The sequence below is a fragment of the Podarcis pityusensis genome (genome assembly GCF_964106645.2).
Source record: "Podarcis pityusensis genome assembly, chromosome: 12".
NCBI lineage: Eukaryota > Metazoa > Chordata > Lepidosauria > Squamata > Lacertidae > Podarcis > Podarcis pityusensis.
Window position 1 is genome coordinate 53,050,704 of NC_138037.1, and position 22,813 is coordinate 53,073,516.

Here is a 22,813-nt window from a genome sequence, read left to right on the forward strand (position 1 = left end):
ATCCTCCTGCCTATGCTGGAAGCCAGGCAAGGGGTCATATTCATGCCCCTTAGGTTTTTATTTATTTACAGCATATTTTTATACAGTGCCTATAAGGAAATTATCTGGGTATCATACAGAAAAACAGTTATCATACAATATAAGCCATGAAAAATTCAATTTCAGCAAAGACAAATCAATAACACCAAGTGCAGAGAGGTCTGGAAACTTATTTTAAAAAACCCAAAACCAGAGCCTCAAAATCCATAAAAAATATCAAAAGAGCTCTACAAATTATGGGAGAATAAAAGTAATACAGACTAGATGCCAGGTAAGCCTTGGGGTGTTATCAGCAAGAGGGGTCTTCTTTTGTAGCCACCAGCTGGATCCCCCTATGACCTTGAGAAGGAATAAGTAGGAGGAAGTGATCCTTCAAGTAACCTGGCTCCAAGCCATTAAAGACTTCAAAGGTTAAAATTGTGGGATATATCCATATAGCCAACAAGCTTAACTCTAATTAATGCATGAAGGGGTTAAGACCATAGAGTAAGCTGTCCTGCCAGGTTTAGGTAGGTCACACACCCTAACCATGCTTTAGGGTTACCAAACTCTCTGTTCTCTCTTCTTCCACCATGTGAACTCTAGCAGTAAGGAGGTCTAAGCTGGATGTGCCAAGCTTACAGACCACATGGCTTAAGCAAGCCATCTTTGTGTTTCTATACAAATAATTTAGAAACATTTATTACTTTTGGGAACCTAAGTTATACTGCCTGTCTTTTCTTGTTGCTGTATAGAAAAGCACATGAATTTGACCTTTGAAGAGTTTGTAAGTAAACCATTGTTTACCAAATATATGGTCTTTTTCTATGCTAGAGGAAATGGGAATCTTTGGAAGCGGCTTAGAAGGGGATATTTTAAAAGTCCAACAACCTATATTTCCATGTTTTACTTTGCTGTTTGTTTGGGGATTTTAAATCTCTGCTGGGGCTTTCTCACCAAAGAGTACCTGCCCCAAACCTGGATCTTGACATCCAGGATTTCTCCTTTTATTTTACCGCATCTATTTTCTCTTTTATCAAATTCAGCACGCCCACATACAATAGGTCACACCAGGGTTGAGGAACTTTTGGTCTTCCAGATGCTGCTGCAGAGGCAGATTTAGGGCAACACAGCCAGTTCCCCCACACTGGGCACCGAGGGCGACACAACTATCACCATCTCTCCCCCTTCTTTTCGTTCTGCACCACTGGGGATGGAGCTGGCTTTGGTGTGCACAACAGGGCTTGGTGCACTGCTCCCAGAGGAGCCGATGCGGGTGGTGCTTGGCTGATCTGTCTCCATGGCGCTGGCGCAGAGGTGGCGCCCAGTCAAGGCTCCAATGCGCCCATTCCTCTTCCTCCTTCTCCTTTGTGGCTGGTGGTGGAAGGGATGTGATCACTGGCTAAGGAGGCAGCAGCTGGGGGTGCTTGCCTCACACTCTGCCAGCGCCAGAGCATGGTGCGCATGGAGCGCATGGAGAGGTCTTTCCACATTGCAGGAGCGATGAGGAGGCACTGTTGAGGGTGCAGGTGCCTGGTCAGGTCACCTCCCGATCGGCGGAGTCACCTCTTACCGCCCCTGTGTCAGGCCTGAAGAATCTCTCCCTCCCCTCCCAATGGTTTCAAAGAGCTAGGAGAAAACAAGAGAGCTTTTAAGTACAGTGGTACCTCTGGATGCGAACGGGATCCGTTCCAGAGCCCCGTTCACATCTCGAAGTGAACGCAACCTGCGTCTGCGCGGGTCGCGATTCGCTGCTTCTGCGCATGCACGAACGCAAAATGGTGCATGCCATTTTGAGCATCTGCGCATGCGCGAACGGCGAAACCCGGAAGTAATGTGTTCCGTTACTTCCGGGTCGCCACAGAGCGCAACCCGAAAACGCTCAACCTGAAGCAACTTCAACCCGAGGTATGACTATATTATTTATTCAGTTGCTGTGGTAACAGACAAAGAATTCTAGTCTTTTCTTCATGATGGAGCGGCTCATTCTGGCTCCTCTCTTCCCCTTCCCCAACAGCACTGGCCTCCACGGAAGCCTCCCATTGCCAAACGCCGCTGGGTACATTGCTCTTGTACCCTCAACGACTGTCGCGCCCTAGGAGACGGAGGAGCTTCTACACTGTCTATTGAAGTGTTCGCTGACTGCTCTCCCCCCTCCCTTAATTCTCCCAATTCAGCGTAGCTTGGCTGCTTGCCTGCCCGCCCCTCCCTTGTTATCATTCTCATTGTTTGGCTGCAATTCAAAAGTGTCTCTGTCCCCCCTTGTCAGCCCACCATCCCTCTGCCTCTTCATTTCAGACTCTGACACTTGGTGGCTTCATGCCTGCCAAACTGGGCACTCATGCACCACTAGGAGGCGCTTCTCCGAGATGAGGGGTTAGCTACAGAGGGACGGTTTCGTTGCACACTCCCCATCGGTTAGGACAAAGGGAGGAGAGCAGAGCTGTGAGCAGGGAGAAATCTTGGGGGGGGGGCAAGTTTTGGCCTCGCTTAGGGAGCCATATTGTCTAAGTCTGCCCTGGCTTCTGGATGACAGCTCTGGTCACCCCTGACCATTGGACAGGCTGGCTGGGGTTGATGGGTGCTGGAGTCCAAGAACATTTGGAGGGCCGCGGATTTCTCACCCCTCCATTACAGAAATCTTAATCAGAACACCGATGACAATAGTCAGGCTATCAAAGTCCCCTGCATCTTTTCCCCTTTCGTTGGGAATGGGGGGGGGGGGGCAGCAGCAAATACATGCAACTGCAATACTTTCACATAGCTGGCTAAACCTAGATAGTATTGGTCCAAAGGTTAAAAAAAGAGGTAAAGGACTCCTGGACAGTTAAGTCCAGTCAAAGGCGATTATGGGGTTGCGGCGCTCATCTCGCTTTCAGACCAAGGGAGCCAGCGTTGGTTCACAGACAGCTTTCCGGGTCATGTGGCCAGCATGACTAAGACACTTCTGGTGCAATGGAACACCGTGAAGGAAACCAGAGTGCACGGAAATGCTGTTTACCTTCCCGCCGCCGCAGTACCTATTTATCTAGTTGCACTGGTGTGCTTTCGAACTGTTAGGTTGGCAGGAGCTGGGACAGAGCAACGGGAGTTCACCCCGTTGCAGGGATTTGAACTGCCAACCTTCTGATTAGAAAGCCCAAGAGGCTCAGTGGTTTAGACCACAGCGCCACCCACATCTCTTTCATTATTGGTCCAAGCAGCACCCCAACAACAAAGCCATGATAAGAAGTAACATTTTGTGAAGACAATCAGAGGTCTCATAGCTACTATCATAAAACACACCAGGTATCTTTTATTATAATAATAATAATTTGTTATTTATACCCCCCCCCCCCAATCTGGCTGGGTTTCCCCAGCCACTCTGGGCAACTCCCAATTGAATATTAAAAACACAATACAGCATTAAACATTTAAAACTTCCCTAAACAGGGCCGCCTTCAGATGTCTTTTAGGATAGTTGCTTATTTCCTTGACATCTGATGGGAGGGCGTTCTACAGGGCAGGCACCACTACCGAAAAGGCCCTCTGCCTGGTTCCTATTTTGACAGAATAGCTGCAGGATCCCTTTGGCTCTAGACAGTAAGTGCAATTTTATATCTGTCAATATCTGAGTGTGAATGATATGTCCCATTTCCTGAATTGCTGCTTCCCAAAAAGCTTCCACCAGAGGGCAGGACCACCACATGGTTATGTAAGTCACTCTATGTTCACAACCCTTCTAAGAATGGGGAAAGCCTTGCTCCAATATCTGAGTCATCCAAGCAGGTGTATAATAACTTTATGGAGTTTTCTTCAGGTCAAAGTGGTGTTCCATTGTCATGTACTTGTTCACTTTTTCAATCTCTTGGTCCCCCACATCCCGTTTCCATTGATTCCTGAAACCTGAATTTCCCTCAGTGGTTAGCTCAAGGAAAATATTAGTTTCTCTCTGTCCCAATAAGGTTATAGTTTGTTTATCAGCTGAATCTTATGAAGGGCACTCTGAGTCATTTGTGCTTTCAGGGACAATGTTGCATCATTGAGCAACTCCAAACTGTGACTCTTATCCTTTATGGGTACTGCAAACTCTTCCAGAACAGACAGAATAATTCTCAGCTGGCGTCTACAACCTAAGCATACTTCAGCGTCTCACTGACGTTGCAAGCCCAGAGCCCTTACAATCATGAGACAGAGAGAGAGAGAGAGAGAGAGAGAGAGAGAGAGATTACTACTTGCATTGTCTCTGTTCCCTTTGTGCTTCATCTCATCTTTGGTCTCAGCTTTGATGTGTTAAGAGTTGGGTGAAGATGAAAGACGAAAGTACCACAAAAATAATATTCGGGTATAAACTCAAAGACAGAGATTGTTGCTGATATAAAACTTGACATGGGTAAAATTTGTAAAAATGATTTTGAGTCATAAAAGCATAGTATATGACAAGAGAGCAAGAAGAAACACCAAGACACGTCACAATTATCGACATGAAAAAATACACACCATCTTTTTGGGTGGTGGGGGTGGGGGTGGTTAAGGCCAGCAACACAGCTGAGAATCAATGAATGAGTAAACTTTAAAAACAGCCAAATAGTTTAAAACAAAAAAAACCCTCACTGTTCCTTCCCTTCTCTTGGTTTCTCCTCATTCTTCCAAGAAGCTATAGGTGAGTGGATGTCAAATTCCTTTGCAGAGACTAAATTTAGAGGTGGGAATAGCCTGTGTGAGTTAAAAGGGACAGGAGGGTTGGGGACACAAATTGCTTGGCAAGTGTTGCACAAAGAGGAGAGAAAAGGCACTGCAAGGCAAACCAATTACAATACCCCCTGGAGTCCTGCAAATGGATACTTTAGAGTGGTGGACAAACATTCACAATAGCAGAACTGCGAATAGTGAAATCCATTGGGCAAGGAGTTCTTCCAACAGAGTCCGAAGACTCAAAGTCAATGATGCCATTTTCACAAAAAAACGGGAGAGCGGGCCAAGCTGATTTGCATTTCACAGGCTGTGGACTGAAACAAACTGAGTTTGCTCAAGGGCACAGTGAGGGGGGAAATGAACAAGACTGCAAACCACATCACTAGTCATAGCTGAGCTCCATAGAAAGCAGTGGGAGAGAGCTTAGTCCTAACTAAACCATCTGGGTGACTTTCAACTAGACTACAAGTGTGAGAATGGGCATATTTACTCAGAAATCCCATTACGTCCGTTGGTTTTTGCTCCCCATTAAGGATGTAAGAAGTCACCATTTTCTGATCCACCTGTATTTGTTGCATGAAACACTGTTTTCATTCAGTCTTTTGTCCCAAACCATGCTATTTCTTTCACTGCCCGCTGTGTCAAAATTCTGCAACTTACATAATTAATTCTGTAAATCATGTTGATATTACGTTATTTCAGCCCATTTTTTTTCAGTGCAAAAGGAGACATGATGTAAATGTTGACGTGTAATCATTTGCAGATTTAAAACAACAGCAACAACAACAAATGTCAATCATATTCTCTGGATTGATTTCCGTTCTGGATATGAGGTGAATAACCAAACACCATCAATTTCTGCTTCTGTTTCTCTGCCATGCCTACTCCCTGGGAACTGCACATAGTTGTGACCTTTTCCTGGATCATGTGTGTCCATTTCATCAGGAAAGCAGCTAGGATTCTGTTTCAATTATTCTTAAATGTCATTTTTGAAGTCCATTAGTGAAGTATCACTGCCTAACAAAATCATATTATGGCAACCACTCCAAATGAAAACCCTCCCGAAATCCAAAAATTATTTCATTACAGATGCATTAGATGGTGTAAATGATATCATGAACTGATGAAACATTCCACTTCATCCCTAGAAAAGAAAAAAAAAACCTCCATGGCTTCTTCCCACTCTGTTAACTGCCAATGGATTGCACCGTTATACGAATCTGGAAATGAATATCGTCATACTTTGTAAGCTCATGATCTTTGCAATGAATTATAAGTCATTTTGGGTTGCCTTGGGCAAGATAAAGAGACTAACAGATTTAATAAGTAAAAAGTAAAAAGAAAGAGAGTAATTGCTAGGTTCTGCTTATTAAATGGTGTTGGCCAGAAAATGCAATATAATGTTATAATATAAAGTTATAATGTTTATAACTCTATCATAGAATCATAGAGTTGGAAGGAACTATCAGCAGGAATCTTTCACCCAACATGGGGCTCAAACCTATGATCTGAGATTAAGTGTCTCATGCTGTCAGGGGTTCAGGAGCAGAGGCAAGGGCAAGGGAGGAAACAGAGAGCGAGGGGGAGGAGGCAGAAGAAAAGATGAGTGATGACGACGACCCGAGATCTCCGAGTCTTTCCAGTGAATCAGAAGATTCACAGAAAGGAGCACCAGTGGCCAGGGCAAGGGGGGAGCCTAGGGGGACACCCCAGGAAGATAGAGCCAGAGGGGACTCAGAGGGGAGCAGTTGGAAATCGGGACCAGCGTCACCGCCAGAGAGCAGGGAAGAGGAAGGGCGCCAGGGATCAAGCGCTGGCAGCTCACAACAGGGGGGAGGGCACGAGTCAGGAGTGGCCACACCTCCATCGGGGAGCGAAGAAACGGTCAGACGGAAGGTGGAAGGTTTGGCGCGCGCGCCAAGTTCAAATGCACAGGAAGGTGGCGCAGTAGGCAGCCCGGAAAGGGAGCCAGGTCCTAAAGCCCGGCGCAAGGAGACAGGAGGGTCCGGGGGGTCGGCGTCAGAAGAATCCCGGAAGGAAGAGACCCCGGGGGGCAGAGGGACCCAGAGAAGAACAGTCAGGCGGAAAAGGTGGAGCAGGGCTAGGATATTAAGTTGGTGTACAAGGGGCGGAGACTCAGACGGAGCTTCGCCGATCTAACCATGAGACGTAGAGTTGCACGCAGCAGATTGAGAATGGAAACTGTAACTCAATAAAGACTTTTATTTAATGATCGCTGGCTAGCGTGATCCTCTGTGAGCTAGGATCTGGAAGCAGCTCTGACACATGCTCTGCTATAAGTGCCACACTTTGCTTGTAGCCCTTGCTGGCTGTTTCTTTCTGGTGGGTCTTAAAAGTCCTTCGTCCACAATGAAAAGCCATATTACATGCTGTTTTGTCTCAGACAATACTTTGATAATTACACAACCTTAGTCTCCATCCTTTATCCCTCTCCTTCCAAACACAATAGTCCTTGCTGGCAGTGGCACACTTAAAATCTAATAGACACAATGCAAATGAAAAATGGAATAAGGAAGGGGAAGGGAATAGGGAGCCAAGTAAACCCAAGTACCAATTCTTACACAAAAATCACATAATTAAAAAAAATGCATCCTTTATCTTATAGGCACCAGCTGGAATTGTTGCTGATGGCACAGTTCTGAGATAGGATAGCTGGAACAGCAGCTGCTCCTTGCTGACCCAGTGGAATTGCTGCCTGTTCTTTCCCTCTGGTGCAGTCAGGTGAAAAGCACTAGTGATGGTAACTTTTCTGGGAGGGGATGAGCCAAAAAGACAGTTTGTCTCAGCCAAGCTGGTGGAATGAGCTTAGCTGTCTGTCCCCTGCCCCAGACACAGGGTGCTTCCAGATGAGATTTTATTGTTGAATTAGTGCTTTCCCGAATTGTTGTTGCTTTGCAGTATCCACACAGCTTCTTTATTACCAAAATACCAATTTAGACTTTCCCCTAATTTGTTCTGGATTTCACTTTACCACAGAAAACCTGGTGAGTAAATGAGAACCTGTTTTACATTGGCAGCCACTACTGGTCTGGAAGCTTGATGACACTTACTGGGACAGTGGTTGTCACAAGTATGGCAGCCCTCTCTATTGCCACAGCCCCTGGTTCCCTTTGCTCCCCCCTTGAGCACAACCTAGCCATTTTCTTCCTGGCAGCCCAAATCATAGAATCAACTCGAATTGTGGAGATGGAAGGGACCCAAAAGGTCATGTGGTCCAACCCCCTGCAATGCAGGAATCTCAACTAAAGCGTCCATGGCAGAAAGCCATTCAACCTCTGCTTAAAAACCTCCAAGGAAGGAGAGTCCATCACCTTCTGAGGCCACCAGTGGTTTGAGCCCACCCAGAAACAGCTGTGGGTAAGATTCCTGCATTGCAGGGAGTTGGACTAGATAACTCTTGGGGTCCCTTCCAACTGTACGATTCTATGATTCTATGATGGATTCTATGATCCATCCATCCATCCGTCCATCCATCCAGCATGAGTTCTGCAGAAGTAGTCTCTTGCCCAAGCAAGAAGAAGCTGGGGCAGGGCAGCCACAGAACTCCAGGACCACTCTTAGGTCTGTGAGACCCTCTTGCCAGATACCCTGAAGAATGGATGTGGGAAACTCACTGAACTGCTGAGATTGAGTGAGGGACCACCTTACTAAGAAGAAAGTAGAATTGGATACCTTCTTCCATCAGTTTCCCTGGAACAGTCATTAAGCTAACTGGCCTCTGATTTCTAGGTTCCTCCAGGATCCTTAGAACATCATTGTTTCAGGGCTACTGTTTTAGTGCTTAAATACATGTTCTCGCTATGGCAGCACTTTAATAAAGTGCTTCTACCTTGGATGATCTGAGAGGAAATTGAATGCATTTTACTTACCTGACTTCTAAGGCAGCAAGCTTCTGGTAGATGACCCTTCCTCCCACCACCCTGAAAACCCCTCCATTCTGCCCATTGTGAAACGTGCCTACTTTTGGATTTGTTTTTTTAAGGTGTCCACACACAGGTACAGAAATAGCTCCCCACATGCCCACATGTAAAGCCCCATGGCAGAAATGGTCAGCAACCAAAACAGAAAAGAACCAAAATGACCCAGTGGCATGGGCTTTGTTGTCTGGCGTCCCCTCTCAAACAGCCAGGGGGGAAATCATGTGAGCTGGCAACACATGCACCCAGTTCAGACTAACTGCACCCTCTCCCCACACCCATGCAAGTGCCACCATGAGCTTGTAAAGGTAAAAGTAAAGGGACCCCTGGCCATTAGGTCCAGTTGCGGATGGCTCTGGGGTTGTGGCGCTCATCTCGCTTTATTGGCCGAGGGAGCCGGCGTACAGCTTCCGGGTCATGTGGCCAGCATGACTAAGTCGCTTCTGGCAAACCAGTGCAGCGCACGGAAACGCCGTTTACCTTCCCGCTGGAGTGGTACCTATTTATCTACTTGCACTTCGTGCTTTCGAACTGCTAGGTTGGCAGGAGCTGGGATCAAACAATGGGAGCTCACCCTGTTGCAGGGATTCAAACCGCCGACCTTCTGATCGGCAAGCCCTAGGCTCCGTGGTTTAACCCACAGTGCCACCCGCGTCCCATGAGCTTGTAGCCAACAGCATTTACCTGAAGGCACCATTTGTGAGAACTGGAAGTACCAGCAATGGCTGAAACCTAATTGTTGCAATCATGCAAATTATAATAGCCACAAAAGACCATGTCAGCTCAAAGCACTCAGAGACTGCTTGTTGTGGGGGTTCGGAAAAGTGCTTGCTTTTTATTTTCTTTGCTCTGCAACACAGGATCTTAGAAAGCTCCTACGGAGTCAGCCAACTGGCTCATCTGGCTCAATACTGCCTACACTGATTGGCAACAGCTCTCCAGGAATTCAGACAGAGGTATTTCCTAGCCTACCTGGAGATGCTGGACACTGAATCTGAGAGCATCCTTTCCCCTAATGATCAAATGTGATGTTTGAGCATTGGGATTGAAATATACTCAGAGTCAAGAGTGGATTTCATGCTCTTTATTCAGCTCATAGTGGTGATGAGGAATAGAAGTTTCCCCACAATATCTGCTTTATATACATTATTTACACAATGGGCTGCACGTGATTGGCTAATTCCGGGATTCTCCTATAGGCCAATCAGGTTGTGGATTCACTTCCACCTGGAGCTGGATTGGGTGGCTTCTGCAGACCAATCATACTGCTGCATTGTTCTAGGACCAATCAGACTGCTGCATTTTGGATCCTATTCAATTCAGTACATAACAGGGATATAACACAATCAGGGAATTGTGGCACGGATTTTGGAAAATGATGCAAAGAGAAATGACAAAAACAAAAAACGGTCTACTTCAAAATCCTGGTGGTCTAGGCAAGTTTCAACAACTGATGACACATTTGATGGGCTGCACTGCATCCTGCCAGATACAACAGTTTTGTAAAGAAGATGATGCTCCCTTTGCCAGTTGACACTTAGACGTGTGGTGATCTACAGCTAGCTCAGGTACAAGGATGACTCAATGGGGACTCACTAGTAATTGACTCCAGGTGCTGACGAGAAACGTCTGGACAGCCAGGTCTGTCAGCAACCTGAGTTCCTTTAGACAGAAGGTTTCCCCAGCTTGGATGGTGTTGCTGAGTTGCCTTGAAGTTTGATGCCTCCCAGAGCCACTGGTGGAGCAGTGAAGCTGCCTGTGCAGCTGTGCTCCTCTGTGGAGAGAGCTTGGCTGTATTATTAACTCTCCATTGCCAGAAGAGCCAGAGCAGTTCGGAAAAGAGCCACAAACCATGCAAGCCAATGTCACAGAAGGCAGCAATTGCTCAAATGGGAGCTCTGACAGGCTGGATTCCACTCTTGTCACTTGCACAGAGACAGTGACTTTCACTGAAGCGGAGGAAGAGGAATTGGAATCCTTCTATTATTCCTTCAAGGTATGTTCCGCTTTCCTGCGGTCACTCGCTTTTCTTATTATGATGATCCAGCGGCTTGGCAGGCAGGCAGAGCTCGCCAGTGGGGCACTGAATGCTTTTGCTCTGAGTTGGCAGCTGATTCCCGCCCCTCAATTTGTTTCAATGAGGACTTCGAGGCAAAGAGGTCTGTGGTTTTTTTTCAGCTGGTGATCAGTGGGAGGAAATTTCAATGTTCAGCGAAGAGCAGGAAAGCGATCTTTGTATATCCAAAGGATGGTATATAGATATAGAATTGCTTAGCTGAGTATGGAGTTTTCCTCTTTTTGGAAGCGATGTTTCAGCTGATGTTTCTAATGCAACAATAAACAGCATATTTGTAATTGCATTCCTATTCCTGTGTCTTGAAATTAAGATTGCCTAGATTAGTTTACCTCCTTGTGTTTCTCTGTTAAGTGTGATGCAAATTGATGGAGCTATAGAAATCGCTACCAACACGTAGCCTTCCCAACAAATGTACTCTAAGCAACAGGCAGCTGAGTTCTGTGATTATGAAAAGCTGTGCCGTCTTTTGAGGCTGTCTCCCTCCCTTGCAAGTGTAATTGACTTGTATAAAAGTTTCTGAGACTGTAATTTTCAGGGTGCTGTTGGGGAGGGAGATTTGTGAAAGGAGACAATTTGATTTCAGCCCTCTCATTGGAGAGTACCTTGCTATTGCCATCACTTTGCAGGTGAAGTTTGGGAGGGGGGAACCTGAACAGAATCATGGCAAACATTTAGTTTATAGCATAATTGTCTGGGCTGCTGCCAATCCTTTGATGGATTTAATTTCATCAGGTGGGTTTGTGTGTGTCACGACAAAACTGACAGCGATCAGGCAGCAGCGGTCAGCGTGGTTTCAAAAATGAGAAGTTGGAAAAGGTCTTTCATCCCTCTGTGGAAGTGTAATGGATCCAGTGGATCTAAGGGTTCAGGGCACATCTGCATAGTAGGTGGCCATAGTCGTTTCTGGCTCTCTAGCACACAAGCAGAAAAGGCAGATCAACATGGCTGTGCCCTGAGAGAAAGGTAGTAAGAGCCCTGATAGATCAGGTGCGTCTAATCCAACTATGGCACAGGGCAGCCCAAGACATTTTGGCACCTGAGGTGGACCCCAGAATGGCGCCCCTCTCTCTGCCAGGGAAGAAGGGGTGAGGGAAGATCGACATAAGGGTAAAAAAGTGGAAGCACCTTTGTAGAAAAGAGCGCAAGTGAATTTCCCAGTGCAAAGACTTCTTGCAATTGGTTGCAGCTGAAGCCCCTTTGCCTTCTCTCCTTCCAGCAGGTTTACAAGAAGGACATGTGTGTGTGTGTGTGTGTGTGTGTGTGTGTGTGTGTTGCTTTGTTATGAATTTCAGCTGGATTCTGCTTGAAATGGAAAAATAAAGTCAAGAAGCTCTTTCTCTCTTATCTTTCTGGTATTGACATCTGTCTGTGAGCCTAAACATCAGCAGCAGCAACAAGAACAGCAGCAGCAGCAGAATAATAATAATAATAATAATAATAATAATAATAATAAATTAGTAGTAGTGGTAGTGATTGGGAATAAAGAGAGTGAAAGCTAGTTAACCTTTCCAATTTGAAGATGAATATCCAAGCAGGTCGTGCTGTTAGATACAACAGAGCATCTAGGACCAATCAAAAAGAAATAGGACACAACATAAAGAGAAGCAAATATTAATTCCTAATGTAACAAATGCCTCTTGATTGCATCACGCACACATGAAGCTGGGATGTTGTTTCATCCTGGGGCATTTGTCTTGTAGGGACAAGTATTCACTACAGGGACCTGTTTAAAGTATCCATTTGTAGACTTCCTGCTTTTTGAGCCTATGATCGTAAACAGGAAACACCACTTACAACTTTGACTTAAGGCAGCACACTGTCATTGACTTTAGTGGCTTTGGAAATTCTTCCATTTTTTTTTTCTGAGAGAGAGGGGGGTCATCCACATGATGGAGGCCCCCATCTCCAACCCCTAGGCCGTGGGTCCTAGGCCGTGAAGGGCTTACAGGTTTTCCCCACAGGTAGCAAGACTCACTGCCTCCTCTATTCTCTCCTTCCCTGGCATCGGGCAGTGCAAGCTGTGCTAGTTTGGAGATTGCCCTGGAAAATCCCCAGGGAGTGCTCAGTATGTCATTTGAAGCTTGATTCCACTTCTGCTGAAACAACGATTGCATGATTATTCTTTTCAGGCTGTAATCCTGCCCCCACTTATCTGGCCATAACGCCATTGAACTCAGTGCATAAGATTGCCCTGTTAAAGTCATCTCGTATGATTTGTGTTTAAAAATACAAAGCTCGATTTAATTAGACAAGGGGAAGAATGTCGACCAATCCTCCGTATCTCAGACAGGCTTGGGAGACGTTTTTATTGAGACATTATTTTGTTGCATTTATATTGGCTCTTTAAATGATGCTGAGCTTTAAATATTTTGATAACTGCTGGTTTTAGCTGTCCTTTGAATATTGCTTCTGTTGTTATCTTTGATTTGCTAAGGCACCCTTGAAGATATTAAGATTCCTCTTTAGACACAATGAAATGCATATATTTTAAACAAAAATGCCTCAAATATTATACATATTTATTGAATAAATTAGGAAGAGAGGGTAGCTAGGATTGTCACTGGGAATTGCTTATACTTCAATGATTAAGGACCAGCAGTTGATGATGAAGTGAGACTCAAATTAATTCTATCGAAATTATTATCATTGGAAGAGTTGTTTATCTCCTGCTTTGGGTGCTATGAATTCTCATGCACAACTAATTATTCCGCCTTTGTTATTTCCCCCTGCAATAGCTCAATGACTTATAGAAACTTCAGCCAACTTATTTCATCAAGGAACTTAATGTAATTACTTGCTTGGGAGATGCCCAACTGCCTTGAAGGGAAAGCTGGTCTGTGAAATCCCACCACACCTGCCACCCTATTTCCTTGCTCCCGAGTGAGAGGAACTCCTTCCAAAAGGTGTATGTTAATTTTTCACCTGGGAAAGGGTAATTGCCAGTTAAATCCACAGTCACTGCTGAGCAAGTTCAGCCTGTTTTTTCTTCTTCTTCTTCAATAATAATAATAATAATAATAATAATAATAATAATAATAATATTTGTTATTTATACCCCACCCATCTGGCTGGGTTTCCCCAGCCACTCTGGGCGGCTTCCAGCAAAATATTAATGTTATGTACTGAAGTTCTCACCCTGGGCCAGCAGGGGGATACTGTAGATAGTTATGCAAATGAAGGATCGAAAGTGACGTTCAGTGATTAGATAGTTTGTATGCAAATGAAGGATCAAAAGTGACATTCAGTGATTGGATAGTTTTAGAAAGTTGTTACAGTAACAAGGTACTGGAGCTCTATATAAGCAGGCTGACTAAGCCCTTCAGTTCAGTTCAGTTCTGGCCTCAGAATAAAGAAGAGCTGTTTGAAGAATCGCTGTGTCGTCTGATATGTTCGCCCACAACTTAACAATTAAAATACAATAATTCATCAAATGTAAAAAGCTTCCCTAAACAGGGCTGCCTTCAGATGTCTGCTAAAAGTCTGGTAGTTGTTTACAGTGGTACCTCGGGTTACAGACGCTTCAGGTTACAGACTCTACTAACCCAGAAATAGTACCTTGGGTTAAGAACTTTGCTTCAGGAACAGAAATCGCGCAGCAGCGGTGCGGCGGCAACAGGAGGCCCCATTAGCTAAAGTGGTGCTTCAGGTTAAGAACAATTTCAGGTTAAGAACGGACCTCCGGAATGAATTAAGTTCTTAACCTGAGGTACCACTGTATTTCTTTGACATCTGATGAGAGAGTGTTCCACGGCTGGGTGCCACCACTGAGGAGACCCTCTGCCTGGTTCCCTGTAACTTGGCTTCTTGCAGTGAGGGAACCGCCAGAAGGCCCTCAGTGCTGGACCTCAGTGTCCGGGCAGAACAATGGGGGTGGAGACACTCCTTCAGATCAAACCATGTAGCATGAAAGTGCATTCTGATACACAGGGTAAAGATATTTAATAAATAATAGTAAATAAATAATATTTATCTGGCACTCCTCTTGCTCCTGTGACTCGGCTGATCAATGAGAAGTACGCTGCAGACCTTGTAACATTAGGAAAGAGGAAAGAAAGACAAAACGGTATATTTCTTGGAGACTCTTCAAACTGACTGGAGAATGTGACATCGTCCAGATAGTGTATAAAATGTTGTCAATATATGCACATATCCCAAGGACTGTTGGGGAGTCTTCATAATGGCCAGAAAATGCACGAAATTCAAAATTCTGGCCCCACTGATTGCACCAGGCTAAATCACAGGATAAAGCACTTTGTTTCAGCCATAATAAAATAGCACATATCCTCCTAAGAAAATGAATGAAGCGTGAAGCATTGTAGATGTACCAGCAAAGTCTTTCCTTGGAAGTGGTAGCATAAATAAGAGCGATCTTATCCACAAGAGACAGTTGTTGCCACCAAATAAATTGATTCTTTTGTCAAGTAAAAATATCATTTTATTTTCTCCAGTTCTTGCAAAAATATAATTACACGGGTTTGATATTTTTGATGTTGGAAAGATTATTCTTATGCTGATTTAATGTGCTGCCAGGGCAGGGAGGAGATCAACTCATGGAGGAGCAAACAGTCATAATAATATGCAAGACAAACAGACAACAGTTTGCCAGCCATATGAATGGGAATAGTGAGTATACACAAGGAGTGTTTTGGGGCTTGGGGAAATTTCATGCACACATGGCTACTTTTTAAAAGCAAAACATGGATTGAAAGGTGAGTGTAAAAGTTTTCATTGTCACCACAAAAACAGATTAATTCAGCCTGCATATTTATGCTGTGGTGCTTAGTGTTCAATAGCCCTGAAGCTGGAATTTGTGTTCAGGGGCTGATTATATTATTCTTCATGGTCACACTCCCATTTAAGATGAAAACAGGCCAAACAGTGATTGCATTTCCATAACCCACACATGGGAAATGAAAATGCAACTCACTGGACTTTATACATTTGCATAGTAATGTATGCTATAATTCCCAGATAATAATAACAATAATTTATTATTTATACCCCGCCCATCTGGCTGGGTTTCCCCAGCCACTCTGGGCGGCTCCCAATCGAATATTAAAATATTAAAAACACAATACAGCATTAAACATTAAAAACTTCCCTAAACAGGGCTGCCTTCAGATGTCTTTTAAAAGTAGGATAGTTGCTTATTTCCTTGGCATCTGATGGGAGGGTGTTCCACAGGGTGGGTGCCACTACCGAGAAGGCCCTCTGCCTGGTTCCCTGTAACCTCACTTCTCACAGGGAGGGAACAGCCAGAAGGCCCTCGGCACTGGAGCTCAGTGTCCGGGTAGAACGATGGGGCTGGAGACGCTCCTTTAGGTATACTGGGCCAAGACCATTTAGAGCTTTAATGGTGAGCACCAACAGATAAGTCTTACCAAAGTCTGTGCATGTAGCACTGTGCGGACAGAGAAGCTTTCTCCCATTGGATGAACTTGTGGAAGAATCTTGGACTTGGAACAGGGAACTTGGAACAGGTTCCAAAACTAGGACTTAGGTTTCATGTTTGTGCTTTAGCTGTGGAGCTCTTCTACACACACACAAAAGGAGTATGGATAACATTGGCATGTTTCTGGGTGGACTTTTTTGATGGCATCCATTTGTCTCATGAGACAATGGAGTGTGCCTCCATTGGGGGTGAAGTCAAACCACTGGGAAATCACAGCACCTGCTGTGGCTGCAGAAACTGGTAAACCACAACTGCTGCTTCCTGCCTTACTTTTGCTGCATTGGTGGCATTCTTCAAGGCACAAGCCTGGGCAGTGTGTCTGGAAGTCCTGTGCTGCCCAGTCAACAAGACTTCCCTCTCAGCCTTTCTGATGTGGTCCAAAGGAAAGCAGAGCAGGACGTTTGGCGCCAGCTTGGCTGCAGGTGTACAAGGCGCCATCCAACTGCCTAGGGCAGGGGTCGGCCTGTTCACTCCAGCGGAGATCCCTCTGTGGGCCGGATTGCGCATGCGCGCCCACGATTTCCGGCATCTGCATAGACGCAATTTCCGGTGCTGTGGAAGTGCGTCCCCACGCCGCACCGGTTTAGCGCAGCATGCAGGGACTTGCCGAGTGGGCAGCTCGGTTCGGGGGTGGCTTGTGGGCCAGTTAAACGACCCCCATGCTGACCCCTGGGCTAGGGACTCCGCTCCAGATTTGTGAAGGGTTTGCCTTTTCGGTGGTGGCACCCACCCTGTGGAACACCCTCCCAGCAGATGTCAAAGAGAAGAACAACTACCAGACTTTTAGAAGACATCTGAAGGCAGCCCTGTTTAGGGAAGCTTTTAATGTTTTAATGTTTAATAGACTATTGTATTTTAATATTCTGTTGGGAGCCACCCAGAGTGGCTGGAGAAACCTAGCCAGATGGGCAGGGTATAAATAAATTATTATTATTATTATTTATTTCTCTCAAAGTTGTCCCACAAGGCAATGGGTACTAGGATGCAGTGGCGGAGCAAGCCAATCAGGTGCTTGGGTTGGCGTGCATGCCCTGCGCCCAGCGGCGGGGCCAGCCGGGGTAGGATGCTCTGCGGGGCCTCTGAGGAGTCTACTTGCCTCCTCCCACTCAGCCGCCCTACAGCTGAGGAGGAGGCGGCGGGCTGACTGTTTGGGGCAGCGCAGACCCTGCGGGCACCCAAGCCATCGTGTCACTCCCAGGAGAGACGCGTGGCTCGGGCATGCTGCAGGCCCCACGGTGAGCGCCACCCGGCATTTTGTCACCCCCACTCAGTGGTGACACCCGGGGCGGCCCACCCTCACCACACACTCCTTCCTGCTAGGATGGACTACGGCAAGTGTAAACATCAAAAGGCTGAGGAGCCCACAACAGAACTGTTTGCTGCACCCAAGGTACCAGTTCTTGTGTTCACCCAAGTTTCACCTCCAACTTCCAGGACCCGGTCTGGTGACTCTGGCCAGGACAATGTTCGTGCAAGGAGGCTGTTTATGGCTCTCATGCAGTATGGTCCTCTGCATAGGATATGGATTGTAGCGCCAAATCCAGTGTTTCCCATTATAGGCAGCCTTTGGGATATGGGGGGAAATAAATAAATGGTACTACTAATAACCACATCAATAAAAAATACTACTTGTTGTTAGTATGTATTAAAACCCATCATTTATTACTTATATTTATTATTATTAACTGCTCATAGCATTCTTAGAAGAATTGTAAAGCCCCACAGCTACTAAAAGAACTATTGAAATAAATTACTACAAATTAAGTTATGACTTGCAATTCAAAAAGTTGTAGAAATCATGAATCAGTTTAGCATTTTTTATTACTTTTTTTTTTTAAAAAAAACTTAATTTCAGTCAGTGTCAGCATGAAAAAGCATTGGGGACACTTTTCCGTACATTTCTGTGTGCTGCACATCTCCAGCAGTATCCTTGCCTTTGGCAATGGTGTATTTTGGGATGTGATGCCCAGAATACAGGAATAGCCTATTTTAGCTCACAATACAGCAATTAAAGCAATTAAAAAGCACCGCCAATACATTTGTGTTGCTAGAAAGCATCCCTATATAGTATGTTGTTGTTTAGTTGTTTAGTCATGTCCGACTCTTCGTGACCCCATGGACCAGAGCACACCAGGCACTCCTGTCTTCCACTGCCTCCCGCAGTTTGGTCAAACTCATGTTCGTAGCTTCGAGAACACTGTCCCACCATCTCGTCCTCTGTCGTCCCCTTCTCCTTGTGCCCTCAATATTTTCCAACATCAGGGTCTTTTCCAGGGAGTCTTCTCTTCTCATGAGGTGGCCCAAGTATTGGAGCCTCAGCTTCAGGATCTGTCCTTTCCTGTGAGCACTCAGGGCTGATTTCCTTCAGAATGGATAGGTGGGATCTTCTTGCAGTCCATGGGACTCTCAAGAGTCTCCTCCAGCACCATAATTCAAAAGCATCAATTCTTTGGCGATCAGCCTTCTTTATGGTCCAGCTCTCACTTCCATACATCACTACTGGGAAAACCATGGCTTTAACTATACAATGGTACTGTGATGGGACGATGAGCTGCTTGTGCGTAAAATCCAAGTCCCTCAGAGTTTGGTCAAGTTTGCAAACCTCTGTCTGTAACGGAGCCCCTTAAACATGGCTCTGTCAGTCGCTTGCAGATTCCGACAGTGGTTGCTTTCGGAATCGCTTCCAACATAAAAGCTCCTTAACGGAAACACGTCTTCTGGACTCTCTGCGTGACAGTTTCCGGCGAGGAGTGGGTGTCCCTACAGGAGGTCCTGAAACCTCCCCACTGTTTTTGCTGGAAGTGTCTCGGAGCCATCCCTCCTGCTCACTTTCCCTCAGCTCAGCTCTTCTCCCCCTACTGGTTCCCTCTTCAGCTGCTGAGTCTCTCCCAACCTGTGTGAGCCCTTCCACCTCCCTTCCTTCCGATGGCAGTTCCCTGACATCCACCTCCCCTCCAGGGCCCCCTTCACCCCCTCCCGCCCCCTCCTCTATGGGCGGTGAGGAGGCAAAACCCCGGAAGGAACTTCCTTCACCTTCCGATGTCTCGAACACTTCTCTCCACCTGTTGCGGTTCCTGGTCTCGAAGTACTCCTCCTCCTCAGAGTCCATCTCCCCTTCCCCTTCCGAATCCGTGAATCCTTCCAACTCCTCCTCCTCATCGGTGGTCCCAAAGTATTCCCTCCGGAACCTCTCCACAGGCTGAGGTTTCCTTGGGAACCTTTGATGGAACGTTTCTATCAATACCTCGTCATTGATATCTTCTGCCATTACCCAAGTGTTTTCTGACTCCGGTTCTCCTTCCCACGCTACCAAATACTCCACCTGATCCCCCTTCCACCTGGCGTCGAGGATTTCTGCCACATGGCTGCTGCATTCCCTTTCTTCTATGATCGGTCCCCGAGTGGACATCCCTTCTCGTCCCCCCTCATACGGTGACAGTAACGACCTGTGAAATACTGGGTGCAGTTTCATGTGGTTGGGTAACCGGAGCCTGAAAGCCACTGGGTTGACTTGTTGAATGACCTCAAAGGGACCCAACCTCCTGGGTCTTAATTTCTTACAACCTCCTTTGAACGGCAACCCTTGGGTTGACAGCCACACCCGATCTCCCACCCTTATGGTTTCACCTTCCCTTCGGTTCTTGTCTGCCTGCCTCTTGTATTCTTCCTTCGCCCTTTCTAAGTTGAGTTGGAGCTGATGATGGATTGCTTCCATTTCTTCTACAAAATGCTCGGCTGCCGGGACGCTCCATCTCTCCCCTCCTCCCCCTGGGAATGCCCTGGGATGACACCCATAATTAACCAAGAAGGGGCTCATCCCTGTGGACACATTCTCTGCATTGTTGTAGGCAAATTCCGCCAGCGCCAACTTCTCTACCCAGTCATTCTCTCTGTCATTGACATAACACCTCAGGTATTGCTGGAGGACACCGTTTGCTCTTTCCGCCTGCCCGTTGGTTTCAGGGTGCCGGGCAGTCGAAAAGTTGACCTCCACCTGCAGTAAGCTCATGAGCTTCCTCCAGAACCTGGAAGTAAATTGTTTTCCCCTGTCTGAGACCACCCTCAATGGCACTCCGTGCAACCTAAAAATGTGTTCTACAAATAACTTCGCTGTCTCTTCCGCCGTGACTGCATGCGAACAGGCTACAAAGTGGCACATCTTTGTTAGTAGGTCTACCACCACCATGATGGCTGTTTTCCCCTTGGACTTCGGCAGATCAGTCATAAAATCTATCGACACTGCCTCCCAAGGTCGTTCTGGGGTTGGTAAGGGTTCTAATAGCCCCGCCGGCGCCCGCCTCTCCCCTTTGGCTCGCTGGCATTGCTCACACCCTCTTACATACTCCCGTACATCTTCCCTCACCTTAGGCCACCAAAATTCCCTGGTGACCAACCACATGGTTTTGTGTTGTCCAAAATGCCCCGCCGTGGGGCTGTCGTGCAACTGCTTGAGTACCCTCCCCCTTAAGTCTCCTTCGGGGATATACAGTGCCCCTTTGTAATACAACGCTCCATTTCTTTCCTCAAAACCCCCTGGTTCCTCTCCCTCACCCCTAAGACCTCTGAGCTTATTCTGGGCATATTCATCATTCTCTGTTTCCTCTACCAAGCCAGGCGTTGGCTTTTACTTGCTCCGGTACCTTTTCCTCCCTCTCCCCAACAGCTCCCGCCATTCCTTGCCATTCCTTTCTTTGGGGGCAGACTCTGGCAAAATGACCTGGCTGTTGGCAGAGATAACATTTCTTGGCGCCCTTTCCCTCCTTCTTCCGCTCTTCACTGGGCTTTGAAACTGCGCGCCCGCGCGCTGTTCCAATTTCCATCGGCTCTCCCGGCGGGAACGGTGGCTCTGGAATCTCTGGAATGCGAAGCTCCCTCCAACGTTCCCCCTTCCCTTCCCTTCCCGCCTCTCCAAGGCTCTCGCCTCTTGGCGCGCTCCTATGGTCAGCGCTGATTTGGTCAGCTGGTCCATAGACTCCGCCCTGGGCGCCCGGGAAAGTTCATCCTTTACCGCCGAAGCAAGCCCTTCTTCAAAGAGCATTTGAATGGGTTCCGCCGATAGATCCCACCCCAATTTATGGATCAACATGGTAAACTCAGTCCAGTACTCACGCACAGATCGGCTCCCCTGTTTGCACGCCATTAACTGTCTGCGTACCACTCCCTGCTCAATATCGCTGGAAAACATCAAATCCATTGCACGAAAAAACTTCCTCGTATCCTTCAGGATGTCATTGTTTGTTGCCATCAGGGGCCTCACCCAGTCTTTCGCCCCCTTTTCGAGATGCCCAATCACAAAAGCCACCCGCGATTCCTCGTCGGGAAAGTCATCAAACTGCAGATTAAGGGCATATTGCATCTCTGTCCTAAAGGCATGATAGTCCTTGGCCTCCCCCCCAAACTTCTGCACCAATCCTGGCAACTTTCTGGCGAGCGGGGTGGTTTTCCCCTTCTCTGCATCTTGAGCCCTCCTCTCCTCGAGCCTCGCCGTCTGCAGCGCTAGCTGGACCTCCAACGCCCGGTACCTTTCCTCCAGGCTTGGACCCGCTCCAGCTCCTGCTTCTCCGGTTCCGGCTGGGTTGCTCATGATGCCTTCTCCTGCACAAACTGCTCACAGAGACTGTCGGAATGCTGTGATGGGACGATGAGCTGCTTGTGCGTAAAATCCAAGTCCCTCAGAGTTTGGTCAAGTTTGCAAACCTCTGTCTGTAACGGAGCCCCTTAAACATGGCTCTGTCAGTCGCTTGCAGATTCCGACAGTGGTTGCTTTCGGAATCGCTTCCAACATAAAAGCTCCTTAACGGAAACACGTCTTCTGGACTCTCTGCGCGACAGTTTCCGGCGAGGACTGGGTGTCCCTACAGGAGGTCCTGAAACCTCCCCACTGTTTTCGCTGGAAGTGTCTCGGAGCCATCCCTCCTGCTCACTTTCCCTCAGCTCAGCTCTTCTCCCCCTACTGGTTCCCTCTTCAGCTGCTGAGTCTCTCCCAACCTGTGTGAGCCCTTCCACCTCCCTTCCTTCCGATGGCAGTTCCCTGACAGGTACCTTGGGTTACATACGCTTCAGGTTACATACGCTTCAGGTTACAGACACTGCTAACCCAGAAATAGTGCTTCAGGTTAAGAACTTTGCTTCAGGATGAGAACAGAAATCATGCTCTGGCGGCGCAGCGGCAGCAGGAGGCCCCATTAGCTAAAGTGGTGCTTCAGGTTAAGAACAGTTTCAGGTTAAGAACGGACCTCCAGAATGAATTAAGTACTTAACCTGAGGTACCACTGTACGGACCTTTGTTGGCAAGTTGATGTCTCTGCTTTTTAATAAGCTGTCTTCTTATAGTATAAGAAGGTTAATTTTGTGGGAAATAATTCATAATGAATTGAACAAAAGTATTTTAAAGTGCTTTTCCAAAACAAAATAAAACAGAGTCCTTTTTGTTGGGGAAATTCAGACGGAAATTCCCAGGTGTCAAAAAAGGTTATTTATGTATGCCACTACTGCGGCCCGTGTTTTGTTAGCCCCCAAATGGAAAACGAGCGAGGTCCCAACTAAAGAAGCATGGCAACTTAAACTGATGGAATATGCACAGCTTGTGGACCTAACATATAGAACAAGAGAACAAGAAGAACATACGTTTAGAGAAGATTGGAAAATGTTTAT

The 22,813-nt window shown here is 46.6% G+C and overlaps 1 protein-coding gene across 1 annotated transcript in view; it reads left to right on the forward strand.

Annotated features, from left to right (window-relative positions):
• Positions 1-10,179: 10,179 nt before the first annotated feature.
• The window catches only part of NPSR1 (neuropeptide S receptor 1), a 72,255-nt gene continuing 59,621 nt past the window's right edge, over positions 10,180-22,813 (forward strand). The window contains exon 1 of the mRNA XM_080975966.1: positions 10,180-10,626. Within this exon, the coding sequence (XP_080832092.1) occupies positions 10,483-10,626 (144 nt within the window). The 5' untranslated portion in view covers positions 10,180-10,482. The remainder of the gene's footprint in view (positions 10,627-22,813) is intronic.